This window comes from Poecilia reticulata, linkage group LG5, assembly GCF_000633615.1.
Source record: "Poecilia reticulata strain Guanapo linkage group LG5, Guppy_female_1.0+MT, whole genome shotgun sequence".
Taxonomy (NCBI): Eukaryota; Metazoa; Chordata; class Actinopteri; order Cyprinodontiformes; family Poeciliidae; genus Poecilia; species Poecilia reticulata.
In genome coordinates, this window is record NC_024335.1 from 31,706,883 (window position 1) to 31,728,142 (window position 21,260).

The 21,260-nt window shown below is 41.9% G+C and overlaps 1 protein-coding gene and 1 long non-coding RNA gene across 2 annotated transcripts; one reads left to right on the top strand and one right to left on the bottom strand.

Moving 5' to 3' along the window:
• Positions 1 to 9,438: 9,438 nt before the first annotated feature.
• Positions 9,439 to 14,340, top strand: LOC103465578 (uncharacterized). The gene is made up of 3 exons (XR_533817.2): positions 9,439 to 9,581; positions 13,713 to 13,874; positions 14,181 to 14,340. It is a non-coding gene; the product is annotated as an uncharacterized LOC103465578 (long non-coding RNA).
• A 2-nt stretch (positions 14,341 to 14,342) lies between these two features.
• LOC103465580 (potassium channel subfamily K member 15-like) lies at positions 14,343 to 17,717 on the bottom strand. Its single transcript, XM_008410567.2, has 2 exons — positions 17,389 to 17,717; positions 14,343 to 15,439 (listed from the first exon to the last, which is right to left on the bottom strand). The coding sequence occupies exons 1-2, from the start codon at positions 17,669 to 17,671 to the stop codon at positions 14,541 to 14,543; spliced, it is 1,182 nt and encodes a 393-aa protein (XP_008408789.1). The 5' UTR covers positions 17,672 to 17,717; the 3' UTR covers positions 14,343 to 14,540.
• Between the last annotated feature and the right edge of the window lie 3,543 nt (positions 17,718 to 21,260).

Consider the following 21,260-nt stretch of genomic DNA (forward strand, 5'->3'; position numbering starts at 1 on the left):
TGTGTGCGCACACATTTAAAATTTTGCCCCCCCAGAGGTAGTCCTGGCCCCCCCTTGGCCTCCCCAACTTTAAAAGTCTAGCTCCGCCACTGCGTGTAAACCTTCCTTACTTGCAAAACAATGTTTTATGAGGCACATTACAACCACAGACTCATACTTAAATCAAGAAATAAACATGATGTTGGAACTTACAGACTGACGTGAACCAAACATCAGCACGAAAACGGGAGTTTTGTCATGTCATCCTGTGCTGGAACTTTCTATCGTCACAGACACCACCAGGGGGTGCTAAACATCCCAAATCAGAAACCAACATTTAAAGCATTCATAGTTCGTACCAACACATGGGTGTGGCCCTCTAGTGGCTACACAGAAAATAACAGAATGAGAACATTTACTGGCCCAGAAGGTCTCTATACTAATAAAAAGGAACAAAAATACAAAACGGATACAGAAAACAGCAGAACACGTGCTCAAGATCCCCAGGAGAGTTTAGCCCAGAGGCTTCCTGTGATCAAGATAACATGTAGGAGTACTACAGCAGCAGTTATTTTAAAATGGCATGAAGATTTATATTTATACAGAGATTTGACAAGGAGTGATGAAGAGAACTGTAATCCTGTTGTTACGATTTGCTGATAACCTCAGGAAAATGACCCGCCAGTGACCAACGCATGCTGATGGACCAGGCCAGCTCAGGTCGGTACGCTGTGAGTCATTTGCCGTAATTTTGGGAGATGAGGTGACCGTTTCGTAGGGTTGAGTCATGAAATCCATTTTCTGTGGCGGCTTTATGTTTTGTCTGACTTCATTATGATTTTAATCGATCGCTGACAGTTACTGAAGTGTGCTTCGGTAAACAACCTGCAAATCTAATAAGATGGGACTGAGGATGATTATTGTCCTAAGCAGTTTATTAGTTTAATTTAAAAAAAGGGACTAAATAAGGCGGCTATAAACAATCTACAGCAAGGCATGGAAGGATGAAGCGACCTGGAGCTGCTCGACTTTGAGCTTCGCCTCATAACGAGACGAAAGTTTCTTTCTGTTACCACTTATTTGTACTTTCATATTTTAGAAATAAAATACCTTTTTCAGACTTTTTCTGGTGCTCTCTTGTCCTTGACCACTTAGTTCATCATCGCATAAACAAACAAAAGATTCACAGAAGGGGAAATGACAGAAGAAATAAATGGTCTTCTTTAAAAGGCACAAGAAATCTGATCGAACAAAATTAAAAAGAAAACAGTGAAGCAGAAGTAACGGTGAAAATGTTATTATTCAGTTCCAGATAGATGCAGCTAACACTGGGATTCCCTTTACTTAGCAGGCAGGCTCCATATGTTTCCCGGAGGAATGAGGGAAATATAAGGAGTCGACAATAGTCAAGGATGAAAGCTAACGATACGCTACATTCAACAGCTTCCCTGTGTAGATGTAAAGAATTAAACACGCCTCACAGCATGAGCATGTCACATCGTTAATCTGGTAAACTGTTTTAATCATGCAAGAACCAGATGATCTCTTCCACTACACCAAAAACTTCAAGGTTTGGCTTTATCCATTTAATATTTACCAAAAGTACTTCCTTAAATACATTATTCCGGTATGAACCGCCCAGAAATGCCTTTGGAGTTGTACAATTGCTCAATCTAACTTAAGGTATTTTGAGGCTTTCTAATACGTTTTCTGCATTTTTCCACTGAAATCACTACAACAGAATGTTAGGGCCATACTAGATAAAGTCATGAATAAAATTATGTAAAAAAAAAAAAACATGTAGCAGTTTATAACAACTGCAAACAAAGTAAGATTTTTTCTGAATATAAATATATTATAGCCCAACACAAAATTGAATGTGAAAAAATCAAGTTCAAAATGTAAATAAAACTTTTAGGATTGCTAATATGAAATAGATATGAAAACCTAGATGAATAATAAGTTGGATCTTATTCATAAAAGCTTAATTTATGGGTGTGAATATCATGAGAATGAGTGGTACCAGAAGGTCCGACCACAATAACTTGTTGGACCTGTATCCTGAAGCAAGTCTATTGAAACATGCCCATAACTCTACATCCCTTTTATTCTTTTCTCCACACAAACATCATCATAATTAGATCCTGTAGGACTGCGTCTGACATTTTGAAATATATGGGATGCATTTCTGGGGAGTAATTATATACAGCTTGTCCTTATGTGAGAAAAGCTGTGGGGAATAAACAGCCTGCGACTCATATTCTGTACTGAACTGTTGAAGTGGCTCTGATGTACTGCAATAAACTCTCTGACATTTTAAATTGCGCAAATGTCAAGATGATACCTAAGTTGACTGCTTGTGTGACTGTGTGTCTGTCTGTTTGCGCTTTAGGTGTGTACCGTGTGGAGAGATTTTGCTCTCGTCGAGAGGCTGTCTCTGCTCGCTGAGCGGCAGCGTTTGCGTTTTATTCGCTCTTTTTGCAGAGCTGAGCCGCCGTTCACTTCGCCGTCGACGTCCACACGTTGGGGTCGGATCTGACGGACAATGGCTGTTGCCCCACATTTGGCTCCTGCCGTCAAGACGCAACTTTTCCTGCCAAACCCATTTACTCCAGCCGCCAGCGCTCTAAACTGTTGCCTTGGTAACAAAAACTTGTGGTGGCTTTTGTTTAGTGAAAGTGAAGTAATTGATGCATTATATGCTAATCAAAAACAACAGTGTAGGTAGGATGATGTGAATGTTCCCCCAGTTGGCATACCAAGCAGATGCAGATGCGTGTGTTTGGGAATGTGTGTGTGCGTGTGTGTGTGTGTGTGTGTGTGTGTGCGCGTGCATGCATGTGTTTGCCAGGAAGACCTTTGATGATAGATGTTGGACGCAGCTCTGCTGATGGATACGTCTTCTTCCTGCTCAGCAGACCAGCAAAGACACACTCGATGGAATATTAAAATTATTATATCCAGAAAATGAAAAACGCAAGAGCTTCGAAAGAATGAAAGAATCTCACGATGAACAAGCAAGGACTGGTGAGAAAGGTCTCATTTTGTCAAGCTTCTTTTGTCACAAGTTGTTCCTTATGGAGGCAACTGAAAAATGTTCATTTTGATCCTTCATCTAAAAATGGTCTTGGAAAATGCAGTGTGAATGTTGTAAGCTGATTTGAAGTCAAGTGCAGAAGACACGCAAAATGTAAGAAACAGGCAGAAGCAGCAAAAGTCAATAAAACTATTCTATTGAACTGTTGAACACGAGTGAACACTTTCAGTCAAAGACTATTAGAAACACGGCTTTCAATGCTAAACTGTAAGGCCACAGCAGCTTATAAGGTAAAATTAGCTAAGAAGCTAAAACTAGCTGACTTTCTAATGTGAGCTAGCATATAGGCCATCACTAGCAAGTTGACCTACAGTGAATACCCCATGCAGTGTGAAAACCCAAGTAAATCCATCCATCCATCCATTTTCTGTACACCCTTTGTCCCTTTGTGGGGTCGGGAGGGGTGCTGGTGCCTATCTCCAGCTAACATTCCGGGCGAGAAGCGGGGTTCACCCTGGACAGGTCGCCAGTCTGTCTGGGGTACTTTACTTTACCCAAGTAAAGTAAAAGCTAAAATTAGCTTAAAAGGTAACGCTAGCTAAAATACCAATGCTAGCATCTAGACTAGCACTAGCATGTTGACCTGCAGGATCATATTTCCTGCAGTGTGAAAAAAACAGATGTAAAAGCTAAAAATGAGCTAAGAAACTAAAACTAGCTGACATACTCATGTCAGCTATCATATAGACTATCACTGGCATATTGACTTACAGTAAAATACCCACATGCAGTGTGAAAAACAATGTAAAAGCTAAAATTAGCTAAAAAGGTACTGCTGGCTAAAATACCAATGCTAGCATCTAGGCTAGCACCACCATGTTGACTTACAGAAACATGCTCCATGCAGTGTGAAAAAAATGGATGTAAAAACTAAAACTAGCTAAAATGCTAAAGCTGGCTAAAATAGTATTGATAGCCTCCGTGTATGTTTCAGGTTCCCAGCCAGCTGGTTGCTCTCAAAATCCGCTCATTTTACTGAATCTTTTACAGTTCCCTTCACGGGTAATGGCACACGTTTGAAAATCTTGAAGAGATATTCACCATTTATCTCAATAAAATTATCCGTCCTTTAATTTGACTTGATTAGTCCGGTGGGAAAAAATGTGATTGAGAAATGTATAGTAAAATGATCATTTCCACATTTACTGGCATCTCAGGCCATGTCTACAGAAGAAATGATTTCTGGAAACTGTTAGGTTAACCAGCTTTAAATAATGTAATTTGAATGCTTTTAAATAATGATTATTAATCTTGCATTGATAAGTAGGTTATTTTGCGTGTTAACTAATATTTAGGAATGTAACCGATTCATAGCAGACTTGATTTTCATAACTGATTCAGTGGTTGTTTTTATCAAATTCAAAGATATTTTCAGTTTCATGTTGATTTGTTTGCCTTTTAATAAGTACTATTCCTGAAAAAATATAAAAATCTCCTCATGTCTCTATGTGTATTTCTTAACTCAGTTGGAGCTAAAACAATTGATCCTTTCATGATATTCTTTATTAATTGCAGACTAACTGGTTTATGGAAATTAAAGTGATGTAGAGTTGCTGGAAATAATTAAATGATTCTCTTGAAACATTCAATTATAATTCAAGATGAAAGAATTTTGCTAATTTTTTTTCATCATTAGCAAAAACTACTAAACAAATATATTAATAATTTATTAAAGCTGAACAGATTAACACAATTTAATATTTTTACAAATATTCAAACTCGCCCATTAAATTTTTTCATTGTCTTTTTAAATGTTGCGAAAAAAAATCCTACATTTATTATTTCAGTTCAGTAAATATATCTTACATATTTATTGATAGATTATTGTCTTTACTTTTTAGTATCATGAGGAAACGGCTAATGATTTATTTATTTTTGGAGGTTCTGAAACTCGTCGTTTCTCACAGTAAAATCTGCAACAATAAAATCACTCCTCTGATCCTGATGACTAATTTGCTCTGAAGCTGGCTGAGCCCCCTAATAGGAAATACTGTCACTCCGAAGCAGCTATCACATATAAATGATTCCCTTTTATGTCACAAACATGAATGATGGCTTCAATTGTGAAATGAAAAGTTTTCTTTCCTGGTGTTTTTGTTTGTCTTTTTCCCAAAAGGCGGCGTTTTAATGAGCATGGCGCCCGTACGAAGGGAGGCATGACACAGTAGCAATAATTTGGGCTTCTCGCAGTTGACGAAAAACAGAGTAAAAACTGAAGTGCAGTAAATTATTTAGTGCAGGGGCCGTAGCAAAGATCTGACAAGTTGCTCATTTAGAAAGATTAACAGATGTGCCACATCACTCTGTTGTCAGTCTCCGCCGAGCTAAAGAAGCATGAATAAATTGGGTTTCATATCTCCAGCGGGAACCATTCTTTATGACGGTCCTTTTTTCCTTTCTTCCCTTTTGCAGTACGTCTAAAAATAAGAAGGTGGGGGGAAGGAGATACATTTGTTATCTGCAGCCATAAGGGCCATTGTGCTGCATTTTCTCTTTTTCTTTCTCCTTATCTCACTCATTCAAATTCTGCTCCGGCAGCAACTTCTGGATCTATCCAACTAACAGGAGGAGGAAGCGCATTCGTAAAAAGTTTCTTGCCGAGTCTAAAGTGCAGCCAGAGGTTTGAACAAACGCCGATGCCCTTCTCACGGCCGAGGCGGCGACCTTACCGGAGGAGCTCTCAGACCCGGCGAAGACGCTTTCGTTCCAGACACAACCTCAGATTTTAAACGTTTTCCCTGTTTTTGTCACGTTACGACCACTGTGGGACGACTTCCTGCCCCGAGTGGAGGAGGTAAAGTAGAGCTTGGGGTACTGTGGCGCGTTCCTTTTGTCGTCGAAAGTAGGAAACTCCAAATTCCCAGTCGGAAACAATAACTGGAACGCGGTTACCCCCAGTTACGACTTGAAAGGCCGGCTTCGCGTTTCGATATGGCCGCTCCTCACGACAACAGCGGTGAGCTGCGGTGGAAGTATGTTTATTTTATAAGACGTAACGTTACCCTTCATTCCTGTAACTCTAAAAAAAATTTAACATTTTTTTGAAAACATGAGTACAGTTTTGGTTATCAAGTGCTTAAGTGGTTTCCTAAGACAGTTCAAAGATGCAATCGTTTTTAGAGCATTCCAAGAATATGACACTCGAAAATGGGAACTGACCAAAAGAACGAATTACCTCATTATTTGACCCAGATGTGTTGAAGCACTTTTGAAGTTAAAGGACTCGATTTGAGGTCTCCTGGCCTAGTCCAAGTTCAGATCTTTGGACGTTGTTGTCGCCGTTCAGATGATCTCCATCTGCTCTGACATGTTGTACAGAGAACAGAGAAAAATCTGTTGAAACCAGCTAGAAACGTAAACCCAAAAGACTGAGGAGTGGTTCTCTTAGGGGCCTGAATATAAATTCACAAAACACGCTTTTTATATATATAAAAAAAAAAAAAAAACGAGAAAAGAAAAACGTTTATATACATTTTCAATTTCACAAAGGAACAAAGCGCTTCAGCTTCACCACCTGTTACTTTGTTCGTCTTTTTCCAGCCTTTTGCTTCCTCTCCACTGTTGTGAAAGAATGTCGCGTTCAAAGAAGCTGTTGTTTTGTTTACTGGCACGACAGAGCCGAGAATGACTGACAGACAACTTTGATCATTTCTTTGTCCGCTGTCTCAGACGAAAAGAAGCGAACGGTGGAGAGTGATTCACCTCAACAGCCGCTCTCTGCCTCTGCTGCTGGAGGCACACATTAGGCCTCTTTTACAATTCTACAGTCTTCTGGGGAAGAAAGAGCCGAACGCGACTCGTTCGATGTGCCAAGTTTGCCAAATGAGAGTCAAGTAGTCTCAAGTAGCCGTTATGTTAGCCAAAGATGAAGGAGACGGGTCGAAAACGAATGTCCGACAGCGGGAATAAGAACTACCAAGCAAGCAGAGCTGGAAAAATGTTCAGTTCCAGCCAGAAACAACAGGAAGGCCATGTTCATTTGGCGCATTTATTGCATTATTTTATTGAATCGACACTCGGTTAACACGATATATGTTCAGGCTGGAGAGTAAACATTTATCACCACTAATACTTGGAGCTTTGATAAATGTTTTGGATCATTGATCTGTTGGTTTTTCCGATATTTCAACCATCTAGTCGTTAATTTGACTTGAAATCTGAGGCGTTGGTGGAACGCCTCACTTTGATGTTACCATTTTTTCGTCCAGCCTTAAAACTTTTCATCGACTGACTCATGAGATGAGTTGTCGGCTGCAGAGGGTGTGCGGGTTCGTTTTGACAAAACATCGGTTGGAGATGATTCATTCAGTAATCGATCAGTTGTTAGCTGGAGAGCACAGGCTCAATAAGAAGGCCTTTTGCTGAAAGAACAACTCATCCAGAGCAATAATTAAGACACAACTGTACGAAACATATGTACAATTTATCTGTAAATCTTCCTGTGTGGCGTAGCTTTAGCTTCATCCACTTCATCCATCCATCCATTTTCTTGCACCCTTTTTCCCTCAGTGGGGTCGGGATGGTTGCTGGTGCCCATCTCCAGCCAACGTTTCGGGCGAGAGGCGGGGTACACCCTGGACAGGTCGCCAGTCTGTCGCAGGGCAACACAGAGACACACAGGACACACAACCATGCACACACACACTCATACCTAGGGGCAATTTGGAGAGGCCAATTAACCTGACAGTCATGTTTTTGGACTGTGGGAGGAAACCGGAGTACCCGGAGAAAACCCACGCATGCACAGGGAGAACATGCAAACTCCATGCAGAAAGACCCCAGGCCGGGAATCGAACCCAGAACCTTCTTACTGCAAGGCAACAGCTCTACCAACTGCGCCACTGTGCAGCCCTGCTTCATCCGCTTCAAATTCTGTAAATAAAACAAAATCTCCTTTTGCTATAAATTATTAATTGAAGGACTAAACAGATTAGCCCTACGCTCTGTTGACGCCAAGTCAAGCAGAAAGGCCTGAGCTTTTCACCTGCTGATCTTAGAAGCTTTTCTTAGCTGCAGATACATCCGCTGCTTCACACGAACAAGCATAAAGGAACGCTGCGCTGTTTCATTCTAGGCAATAAAATCTTTATTTTCATGTTCAAAAAAAAAGGGAACTAAATTATTTGTTTGTTTGCCTCTTTTAATGTATTTCTAACATTGTATAAAATAAAATGAAAAATTCTCCAGAGTGTGCCAATGCTTCTATCTAATTAATCATCAGAATAAACAGTAACTAAAGCAAAGCAATCATTAGTTGCAGCCCTAGTGTCATGTAGATGTACGTCTTTGAAGGTGTATGTAAAATTCTGACCCAGAAGATCCAAGACGAATTCAGGTGTTAGTTTGAACGTCTGCTTCACTGAAGATATTTCCTCTGGACACCTTTGGTATCCCGTCCAGTTTTTACTCCGATTAGAGATGGAGAATTCATCTTTACTCCCCAACTATGGCAGCTCAATGGAGTCATGTTGGGGTGTAGCTCAGAAATTCACAATCTCAGCCAGGCAGTAGTATTTTTTTATGTATTTTTTTATCCAGTAGAGATCACAACATTCTTTACAGAAAGTCAAATACTTGTTGAGAGATTTCAGTCTGGACCAAAGCGATTTATCAATAAGCCAAAATATTTCATCAGCGGAGCCGCTGGGCTGTAAACATTTCTTAAGCAGCGCTCCCCGAAGAGTAACTCGAAATGCTATGAAAGCACAACAGCACTAAAGCCCTCGCTTTTTAGCTGCAGTGGGGCATCAATAATCATCACTCCGCATTAAGATCCGAGCGTAGACGCAGCGCAGACCCGCTGTTTGTTGCATGGGCTTAAAAATGTACCATTTGCTCCGACGGGAACGATTCACCCAATTTGTTTTCTACCCTCTTGTCAGCCCCAGTGAGTGTCGTCGTCACAGATCTGTACCCCGCGCGCGCGGAGGCAGACGCCTCAAAGACTCATTTATGGTTTAATTCAAACTGTAATTCGGCAAGCGGCGTGATCCCTTTGACACGAAATGTCAAGGAGGGGCGGCGTGCCAGACACATTGTCTGATGGAAGAAGGCGACGGGGGCTCAGCGAAAACAGGCTTCTCACTCCGACACCAAGTGCAAATTGACTGAAAATTAAAGCTAATGAGCAATTATCCCGCCAATTTACCTCTATTGATGTCTGTTGTCTTACTGATTTGCAAATGAATATCAGCTTTTTTTTTTCTTTTTACTGATTTAATTCATCGAAAAGATGACACGTGTCTTTATTTTCCCGCCTTTTTTATATCATGGACGTTGTGACTCACGTAAAATACTCTCTCTCTCTTTCTTTTTTTTGTTGTTGTTTTCCGGTTGCAGCATTTCCTAGGGAATAACTCATATCCTCCTGAAAGCTCCGCGGACGTACACGGAACTTTCAGTGCACGTCCCACGTACGGCTGTCAGAAGGATCTGGACTTTGTTCAGGGCAAAGTTGACCTGAAAGGCGCCGTCCTGAGCCGGAAACATCACTTTTGCACAGCAGGTATGTGTAGCTCAGTCTTTCTCAAACTGTGATGGTCCGCGGGCGCCCCCTAGTGGTCCACGAGGTACTGCACGTAAACAACCGTTTGCCGTTACGTTAGCTCAAAGTGCGACGCTACAGCTAGCTTACCAGAGGGTTGTGTTTAAAAATAATAATGGACAATTGGGAACTTCACCCAGCAGGAACCATAAAATTCATCTTTCGATTCCAGGTTCATCTTGGTTCTGGGGAGCCCTACACTCCTGGATTCCCGTCCTTCAACCACACCCTGTTTGCCTCAACAGAGTCAGCTGGCCTCCCAAAAATCCCGGCCCAGACCATCACTGCCAGCTCGGCTACAACTTTTAGTTACAAATACAAACACCATGAATACGCGGTACAGCTTCTCCTGACGGCTCCGTGGACTACACAAGCAGCCAACACTCCGCTGTAATCAAAACACGCTTGGCACCGTTTGCTAAGTTTATTTATTCATTCATAAATGCAGATGCTGCTGGGATGTCCAGCTCGTATTTCTGCCTTTCAAATCAGCCGCGCCGCACTCAGCTTGAACCGGCAACTTGGTAGTCTGGCCTTCCTTTTGACTGCACATGAAAGACCTGCGTTGCAACTGTAATGACTTAACAGAATTTGTTCACAAAGAAAAAAAAAAAAAGAAAAAAACATCTAAAAATAAAATGAATTATTTAGCCTCAAGCCTCTCGGTCCAGAACCTCTTTTTAAGTTCAGCTGAGGGTTAACACACGTGCAGCTTTGATGATTGGGCTCGACGCTCGTCTCTGAACGGCGGGGTTAATGGAAACTTCTGTTTGCTTTGTATTGGTCTCTTGAAAGAGAATTAAGGATTGATGTGTGTAAATGTGGATATTTTACATTGGTTGGTGAATCCAGTGTCTGGAAAAGGTTCATCGCATTTTGTCCCCTCGCAGCCACGAGTATTTTATTAGAATTTATGCAGCAGACTGACACAAACAAACGTGTAATTTTCAAGTGGAAGGATAATAATGTGGTTTTGTAAAACAGGCGTGACATACATTTGTATCCAGACCCCTTTTTCATATAAACCGCAGTAAAATAAAGCGCAAGACCCTAAAAACTTAGTAAACAATAGGGTTGTCATGGTACATGTATTCGTAACTAAAAGTACATGTTCTGTAAAATTTCAGCGTTGCTTTATACCTGAACACACACAGAAACTGCGCAAGGCAAACGTTCTGTAGCGCAACTTTGGTAAGTGACACCAAAACAAAACAAGAGAGGAGTCCCAGTTTGGGAACGTTAGGGGTTAAACATTAAGCTACAGCTGAGAAATAAAGGTGGAACGAACCAAGATTCAATGTCAGTGTATCAAGATTTCCACCAGAAAACTTGCTGAGCCCAGTGGTTGGGGCGCTTGGCAGCCATTTATCCAGCGGCCCACCTTGTTTTTGACTTTAAAAATTTTTTTAAAGTTGACATGAAATGTGAAAATATCACTTGATAATTATGTGTTATTGGAAGATTAATATCTGAACACCAGCTATAAAGTCTTAAGGAATACAAACATTAAAAAAAAAACTTAATTATATAAGCTAAGCTTAGCCTGGTGGGGGCACAAGTAAAGCCTAGTGGCCCACCAGGCTTATAATGCACTGGGGGAAACCACAACACACCGAGACTGTTGTGACAAGTCCTTCTGACCAGATGAAGTTTTCCCAACAGTTGCATTCAAGTACATCTTGTAAACTGAATCGTCTAAATAGCCAAATAGAAAAATGTCTGTTGTGCCTTTTTCTTCTTGTTATTATTCCTTACAAACGACACTGAATAGGTGTTGGGGTGGTAATGTGACATAATGTGAAACCTTTGCATGCAGCTGTAGATCTGCAGGCATTTTCCGAAACACTGATCAGCGTTTAGAAGCAAAGTGTCTTAAAATGGAATATATGGACGTAAAACGAGTTGAAAAATATTTAAGCGGAAGAGAATATGGACAGCCGTGCTCCATCATGGGAAATGTTGTGAATCAGAAAAATGTGCAATTTCAAGTCACCCTCATCTCTCCACCTGCAGCTCACTGCTTGTAAAGTGCATTATCTGCACATAACACGCTGGACTATTCAGCAGTTTTATTGTAATGAAACTGCCGGACCGTCCGCCTCTGATGGAGCCGTAAAAGAAGATTAATAAAAGTCACCCGAGCAGAGGTATGGGCTCTTCTTAACAGTCATGGATGAGACAATGAAAGTGGAAGATTGTATACAACACACGAAGCTTTGATTCAGAGTAAATAACCCGTTTCCGTTCAGTTTACACCATTATATCACTGTTGCCATGTGCACAATACATCATAGCACAATAAAGAGAAATAAAACCCGCAATAAAATTTCAGCAGCCATGGAAATTCAACAGAGTACTCTGGAGATGGGGAGTTTTTTTTTTTTATGCATTAGATTGCTCTTTCTGCTGGTTCAAGTATTGTTGTTGTTTTTTTTGTTTTTTTCCCCCTCTCAGTTGATCATGCTGAAAGCTGATCCACGTCTGGGTACTTGACTGAAGTGCCTACACAGCCGAACAGCTATTCTCACTCACAACAAGCTGTGATCCAATTTCAACTTTTAGCTACAGAGGAACTTATAGAAACGACCGCGTAGCGGCTGTAAGAGACGTAACATCAAACAGGCTCTGCAGCACATGCGCAGAGGACGCGAGGTTGTATTTATAGCAGAGTCTTGGTTGAGCTTGACAGCAACTTTGTGTCCAGGAGACCTCAAAGAAGTCAGCTGGTCTGTTTTTTTTTTTTAATTAGTCAATGCTGCCCTCTAGTGGTTGAAATTGGAACAAGAGGCGAAACTACAGCATGCAAAAGTTTGCACTTGTTAGACATAATTTCCATGAGTAAAACAATTAGCGTTGAAGTTTCATTTGAAAGTCAATTATTATTATTATTAATTATTATTTTAAAACATACATTTACAATTCCTTTTTTTTTCCAGAACTATTTTTACCATACAATTACAATGAAATTGTGGCCGTAACGTCACAATATGTAATTCAAAAAAAAAAGAAAAAGTTCACAAGTTTTGAATCCTCCATAATAAATAAGTACAATTAATTTTCCACTTACATTATTAACATCAATAAAAATGTTGTTTTATCTTAAATATATAGGAAATCAATTTGAACTTGTTTGCAGGAGTTTCCAAATGTTGCCGTTATGACGTCACTTCCTGTTTTCCCATCTTTCACTGGTGCACTGGTTTCTTGTTTAAGCTGAAAGTCCCAGTTTTGACTAGATGGTGGCCTCAGAAAAATACCACCAACTATATAGTGTGTGAGTCCGTGCGTGCGTGCGTGCATGTGTGTGTCCTCAGTTTCTGCCACATTGAGCAACAGGGCTAAGGGTGTTACCTTGGGAACCAGCCAGAGCAACGGAGGAAACGTTCCTAATAGAGAACAGCGATGATTACTCACTGGAAAGAACTGAAGGTCACAGGTGACGGCACTGCTGGGAGTCTGAAGACTCTGATTTTCTTAAAGTTAACTTCAGCTTACCGACGCGTGGAGCAGCATCTGCAGTTTGATGACACATTCTGCACCTTTTATTACGCAGCAGGGCAGCAAAGACAAAAAGATATACCGTACGGCGCCGGGATGTTTCACTTCATCCAAGACGAATGTCAGGCAAAGTTAAGTTGAACAAATACAAAAACAGTTCTCAAAAGATGATTTCATTTATTAAGGGAGAAGTATGGACAGCATTTCAGAATAAAGAAAAACATGCTGAGAGTTCAGCGTGATGTGTGTGATGATCTGGGGTTTTTTGGGTTTTGTTTTATTGTTGCTTTTTGCTTGATTTGGGACCAGAAACCAAAAATTCTGCTCTGCAGCACAAAATCCTAAAACTACAACTGGACAAAAGATCCTTTACAAACTTTTTTATTCTTGGTGCAAAGAGGACCGCTACCTTAGGTCCTTCCTCCCAGAGACTACCTTTATAACCATCACTGCTCCTAACAAGCGCCACAACTGTTTACATCGCTGTGATCATTCGCTCTTTTTCCATTTCTTGTAAATAGTCGGTTGTTGTTTTGAAAGGCGCAGTATTATGTAAAATGAATGTTTTTGAGCATTACGTTGTTCCCTCATCAGAAACCGACCTGGAGTGTCACCTTGATCCCTTCATGCATGTTTGAGAAGTCCTTTAATCTCCCATGGCAACCATTCAGCTGTGCAAAACGCTTGGGTGGACCTAGCCCCGCCTTCGATGACGGATCTCCTCCTGTTAGCTGCAGCTTCTAAGCTTCTGATCTGGTAAACATATTGTTAAGAGGTTAATAGAGGAGCCATGCAATAGAGGAGGAGTTTTTAAAGAGACAGAGGCCCAACTTCAAGGTGTTAAATTACAAATTCAAATTTCTTCTAAGTCATATCTGAACTGAAGGTAACATAGCTACTTCACTGTGCTTCTGCCTCCTTAATGCTTGACTATGAATGCACATTTGGCACACCGTTTTAAAAATGACCCTCCTCAGTTGTAGGGTGCAATGTCGAATAACTGTACAGTATTATTTTCTTATGTCGTAAATTTGCTCTTACCGTTTTTTTGTCTGTTTTCAGAATTTTCCCATTGTGTGACAATAAAGGATATTTCTGGACTATTCCATAAGAAAATTCCAAGCCATTAACTTCTGACGTTGAGCTGCAACGTGTTTAGGTTATGCTGTGGGACATGGTCCAAAGTACACCAGCAGGTCAAACAAAGGTTTTGGAGCAAGTCTGTTCAGTCTGGAGTTATGTTTTGTTTCTTTTGTAAACGAAATAATTTGAAAAGTTTAACAAAAACAGAAACGGCACATATGTCTTAGCATTCAAACTGTTCAGTGTAGAAAAATATTTCTCAGGTCACTTAATGCTACGTTCGAAAGCAGAGGAAGTCTGACCCTTTGATGGTTTCATCTGTCACAAAAAGCTCCTGCGTCAGAGGGACCTCCGTCTGCTGTGACGGTAGTTCCTCTCCCAGCAGAGAGCGACGGCGCTGGGAGAGGCATGTGGTGAGGCAGCGTGGGAGCTGCAGGAGACCCGGTCCACCCTGTAGGAGATGGAGGTGTAAAACACAGGGTTGCTATGGCCGCACGTGTGTCCCTGCTGCAGGTCGGAGCTGCTGCCGCACACCTCCAGCCCACGGCACCAGCAGCAGATCAGATCCCTGAGTCTGTTGGGTTTGGGAAGCTCGGAACGCTCCGGTTCGATGAGTCTGAGGTCGTCTGCAGGAGAGGAGACCAGACTCACGCAGCTGCCGCCCTCCTCCACCGGAAGAGCAAACCGGCTGCTTCCTCCGCCTGCAGCATCTGACTCCGACTCCTCCTTCAAAAGTTGCTCATCCTCCCGTTCGGCAGTCCTCACGTCAGAACTCACAGTGAGAAACCTCAACACCACCAGGTTGAGGAAAGCTCCCGTGACCGTTAGACCGACCAGAATGTACACGAAGCAAAAAGCCACGTAGGGCGGCCGCCTCTGCAGGGCTTCCGTCTTCTTCAGGGCGACGAAGTCCCCGAAGCCGATGGTGGTGAGCGTGACGAAGCAGTAGTAGTAGGCGTTAAAGAAGGTCCAGTCCTCGAAGTGCGAGAAGGCGGCGGCCCCGACACACAGGGTGCCGACGCAGGACAGCAGCCCCACTAGCACCATGTTCCCCATGGAGACCTCGGTCTCCCTGAGGCCCAGGCCCCGCTTGACTCTGCGCAGGAGGAAGCGGACCAGCGTGTTGATCCTCTCCCCCAGGCTCTGGAACATGATCAGAGTCAGAGGGATTCCCAGGACCGCGTAGAACATGCAGAAGGTCTTGCCGGCGTCGGTGCGAGGAACGACATGGCCGTAACCTGAAACGTCACAAAGGCACTGCGGGTTAAGCACTTACAGCTACGGGTGCTGATGGTGATAAAGCAAGGGGGTCAAGATTGGATTGATCCAGTCTCTGGTTTCTGTTGCTTTACAACCAATTTGCTTCCACTTTAAAGCAATATTCCTAAATTTCTGGCTCCGTTCCGAGGACTACTGTGGAAGTAGATGATGATGCAATGAAGGATTTTCACATGAAGTGAAACCATGAGGCTCTCATAGGCTCTGTCTTCAGTCAGAGGCTTCCTCAAATTCAATGTAATACAGACTGCTACAGGAGATCCTCTAAAAAGTGTATTTGGTAATAAAAGATATTTTTCTAATTCAAATAATTAAATTATTTGAATAAGACTGACACAAATTTGTGAAGTTCAGTCAACTTGTATCAGTTAAGTTGTATAAACATATTTGAATTACTTGTTACCAATTGAAGCAATTCAGTTAAGTTGGTTCAACTACTTTGTTTTTTCAGTGCAGCCATCACCGTCTACAATAACTATTCTAGGAATCTTGGTTTAATATAAATCAAATGATAAAGTTTATTTGCGCAGCAACAAGACCGTTCAAAGTGCATCATAAAAACACAAGAATAAAAAGTCATAAATGCAACACACAGACAAAAAGCAAGAAATAAACGTCACATTTTGACAAGAGCATTATTATTATTCACCTGTCAGGAGAATCAAGAAAGTTTTGAAAGTGGCCAGACAGGGGCAGCTGACAGTTATGGGGTGAAAATCAAAGCTACAAATGTTATATATATACAGGTCCTTCTCAAAAAATTAGCATATTGCGATAAAGTTCATTGTTTTCCATAATGTAATGATAAAAATTAAACTGTCATATATTTTAGATTCATTGCACACCAACTGAAATATTTCAGGTCTTTTATTGTTTTAATACTGATGATATTGGCATACAGCTCATGAAAACCCAAAATCCCTGTCTTAAAAAATTAGCATATTTCATCCGACCAATAAAAGATAAGTGTTTTAATAGCAAAAAAGTCAACCTTCAAATAATTATGTTCAGTTATGCACTCAATACTTGGTCAGGAATMCTTTTGCAGCCTTCAATGCGACATGGCATGGAGGCAATCAGCTTGTGGCTCTGCTGAGGTGTTATGGAGGCCCAGGATGCTTCGATGGCCTAAAGCTCATCCAGAGTTTTGGGTCTTGTGTCTCTCAACTTTCTCTTCACAATATCCCACAGATTCTCTGTGGGGTTCAGGTCAGGAGAGTTGGCAGGCCAACAGTAATACCATGGTCAGTAAACAGTTTACCAGTGGTTTTGGCACTGTGAGCAGGTGCCAGGTCGTGCTGAAAAATGAAATCATCTCCATAAAGCTTTTCAGCAGATGGAAGCATGAAGTGCTCCAAAACCTCCTGATAGCTGCTGCATTGACCCTGCCCTTGATAAAACACAGTGGACCAACACCAGCAGCTGACATGGCTCCCCAGACCATCACTGACTGTGGGTACTTGACACTGGACTTCTGGCATTTTGGCATTTCCTTCTCCCCAGTCTTCCTCCAGACTCTGGCACCTTGATTTCCCAATGACATGCAAAATTTGCTTTCAACGGAAAAAAGTACTTTGGACCACTGAGAAACAGTCCAGTGCTGCTTCTCTGTAGCCCAACATTTTGGTTTTCAAGTGATTTCGTCGACGTATTTCTTTTCGTTATTTGATTAATTAGTTATTAAATGCTTGACTTAGCTTTTATGTAGTTTATTATTGATAGTAGTAAAAGAAAAAAAAAACCTGGTATGTGCCTCAGAAAACTTTAGCTAATATAAAAAGAGATTTTTTTTTTTTTTTACTTATTTTATGTACCGCCGCTGTTTCACAGAAACTTTTGCAATGCGCCTCAAAACAAAAGTCATGTCGTCGTGTTCACTGGACGTAAAGAACCATAGCCGCGTTCTTACCTATCGTGGTGATGACCGTGATGGCGAAATAAAAAGAGCCGGAGAACTTCCACTGCCTGCCGCCGCGGTGCGGCTCCGACTGCAGGATGACTCTCTCCATCTCCCGGTAGTCCTCCTCCAGGAAGCCGTACTTTCTCTTCAGCTCGCCCAGTTTCTGCTCCAGGGCCTTCTTCCCGGAGCTCTCGCTCTCCGTCTCCAGCGCGTCGAACACCGCGGCTCCGATGAGCAGGTAGAGAACAACGGAGAGGATGAGGAAGAGAGTCCTGACGTTCTGCGCCTTCATCCTGCTGCTGCTGCTGCTGCTGAGGGTGATGGTGCTCAGAGGGAGAGCCCCATCCTTTCAATTGCTGGGGGCCCCGCTTCAGCATATGCGGGGTTAAGAGCAGGGACTGCAAACAGTGAAAGTTGCTCCAACAGCAGGTGGAGAGGGCAGGCGGGCGGACACACCATCTCTGAGCTTCACGGGATGTTTGTCTGGCCTACTGGCATCATTCACTGAGCCTCTTCAGGAACACTGATGTGTGCTGGGGTTGTCTTCCCATTCATACTAAGGGGGAAAAAAAACATTGGATAAATGGATTAGACTGTTAAATTTGTAAATATATTTTTAAAAATCTATATGGTGCATAAAAGCCTATGACGGACACCTTGGATTTTTTATTTAATTTTTTGTTTATTTTTGTTACATACAAGACTCAGATTTGAAGGTGTTTTGTGGGATTTTATGAACACAATAGTGCATAACTTACTGGGGAAATGAAAACAGTGTCACAAACTGTAGGTGGTAGAACTTTACTTTTACATTTACTCTCCTAATTTGTTGATTATATCTCACCATTTTCTATTCTGACCTCATGTTGGTTCATTTATTCACATTGTTTGTGCTTTGCACTTGTTTCCTTTGTGTTTCTTATTGTTACGTCAGTCTGAGGTTGTTGTTTTTTTAGTTCTCTGCTTTGTAAGTAAGTGTCACAGACATTAAAATCACAAAGCGAGTCATAAAGACGCAAACATGACAACAAGCATATAAAAACTGACATACAATTTAGTAGTCGTGTTTATCTGTCATCTTCCCCTCATCCTGCCACTCTGCTCCCCTTCCCAGCTGCACCTACTCACCTGTGATTAGCTCTTCTGGTCCCTTTGTCACTTCCACCCTCTGCTGTGTTATGGAATCTTCTAAACTGAGCGGCTGCTGATGTGAAAACACCATCCTACATCGGAGATTTACATACTTTTGCCACTGCGAACATTCATCAGTTTGTTAAACAAAGGAATGCTAACCCCTCGTCCCCCGAAAAAAAAAGAAAGAAGAAGAAAATATTGTTTTCTCTACTCATGGAAACCAGACGGAGATGGTTTATCCGTCCTTGAGCAGCAATGCGTACACACATTTCGGAACACAAGTGCGACCGTTAATCAGTGACCCTGCCTTGAGGGATCTTAAATACACAAGTGTCTGAGTGTGTGTGTGTTGTGTTTGTCTGCGGCTGGCTCGCACAGCTACAGCTGAAGCGGCTGCCCTTTCTGGGCAGCTCTGGCCCTCCTTATGAAGCACTCATGTGGGACGGTCGCCTCCGCTTTCAGCCAAAGTGCTACGCTGAGCGATGAGGCGCAGAGGCTGGTGGCACAACGATGACCTTTCTCAAGCGCACTTAGCCACGGAGCGATCCAGGATTCCTAATGTCGGGAATCCAGCACCACAGGCCGAGTGTGTGGACATCAGGAGAGAAACCACGGGGGATTCTCAGCTGCTCCACGTGTTGGGAGTTTACCTCTGCGCCGTGCTAATCAGACACGCAGAAATAAGTGCCGTAAGTCCATCCTGCAAGTTGTTCCACTTATAATGTCTGTTTTGGGAAGACAACCCAATCGGTGGACACTGTTCGTGCTCCGAAGACGTTCATAAAGAGCCGGAGATTAGTCATTTCACTGACATTTGTTGGCTCCATTCCCTTCACAACACTGACTTTCTCTGTGCTGTTTTTAGCAGAGAATTCAGCACCGCCACCTGTTTTAGCACAAACAAACTGAAGAGACACATCAGCACAAGTCCAGATTTTCTCCACTGGAACACAAAATAGTCGTTTATGTCCTTTCTTTAGCTATCATCTGACCACAGTTCGTAAAAGTTCCTATAGGCTGGTAGGTTTCCTGATGTGACTCAGCTTTTAAGCATACTTCATCACTTTTCAAAGGGTTCAAAGTTCACGCCATTCAGGAAAGTTTATGCTAGCCTTCCTTATCCAGGTGTTTGAAATCATTGTCCTGTTGGGAAACCAAACTGTTTCTAGATCTCAACTCAACCGATTGTCGGAACAATGTAAAAGTATTTGCCTCTTGTTAGACTATTTGCCCTCAAACTTGATTTTACCGATCGTCAGACAAAAATAACCTGAGCAAATACAAAATTCAGTCTTTTTTAATAATGATTTAATTTAATAGGGAAAAAGTACCTACACTGATCTGGTTCTGTGTGAAAAAGTAAGTGCACTCCTTGTTAAATTCTGACTTTACCAAATTTTTGGTTGAGTTTCACTATCTGCACCCAAGCCTGATTAGAACCAGACCTGAGGAAGGATAAAAAATAACTTCAATAGCAACGTGAAGCAGGCTAAAAGGTCTCAAAACGCAGCATAATCTAAAGAAACAGATGAGAAGTAGTCACTGACATCGCTTTGATCCATCCGATCCATCCAGAAAGGGTTACGGCAAACAGAAATGAGAGGCAACAACCTCTAACGGAGAGAAACAGATTTGTGGTGAACCCTCGAGTAACCAGCCAACCAAATTTCTCTAAGAGCGCTTCAACAAATTATCCCACTGGTCACCTAAGCAGGGGAACACCTGAAGCACCGCAGGCCTCACTGGCTTCTGGTCAGTGTTAACGATCCAACGACTAAACAGTGGCTGCGTCTCCATTACAAACATGCGCAAAACTTTGTCAGTTTTTGCACAGGTGAATGGTTGCCGTGGGAGATTACAAGATTTCTCAAACAAGCACAAAAGAATCAAAGTGACACTCCAGGTATGTTTTTGATGAGGGATTGTCATTGTAACATGATGTAAAGATCAAACCCATATAACACTGCCTCTTTAAGACAAAAATCACACATTAAAGTTAATCACCTGGCTACCTCAGGGTAGCCAGGTGATTTTTGATCTGCGTAGCTGAAGCTATGACCACAAAGAGCACACAGTTTAACAGCTGTATTGATGAAGCGATGATGCTGCGTTATCTGGTATCTCTGCTCCGCAGCAGAGTTCGACCAGCCCTTCTTTATCTTCCACAGGAAGACATTAAGAGCAGGATGTCCACTGACTGAAGCCTCCACGCTCTTCCCTCTATGTGCCATTTTTTATGGAAAATGAGGCAGCGAGGCCTACTGTAAACATGATGCTATCTTTACATAGATAGCACCTGGAGACAGCGCGCGAGATAAGACAGGCGGTTATGAGGATCATGCGTGTGGATGCAAAATGTTTTCGTCTCGTGGATAAAGCTGCAGCAAGTTGGTGTAAAATGTGTGCATTCGTTTTGCAGGTAAACGTTTCTTCAATGGAAAAGTTAGCGACATTTGGGTTTTCTTAGGTGACAGTGGACTGTCAGTACCTTATGGAATAGCAAATAGTCATCGTGACATTTTATCAAAACAATCTCCAACATGGGAGCATTTTGTGCAAATGGGTGCTAAGAGTTTTGCCTACTTAATTAATTCTAATTGTTAGATGCCTGTTTTCAATTTACAGCACGTGTTCATGAGATAAACTAGCCAAGAGGGTGAGCTCTGTTTTGGAAGCTAACTAATTGATGGATAGGAACATACAATCAACAGAAAATAAAGTCGAAGATTATTCAACTAAATACTCTA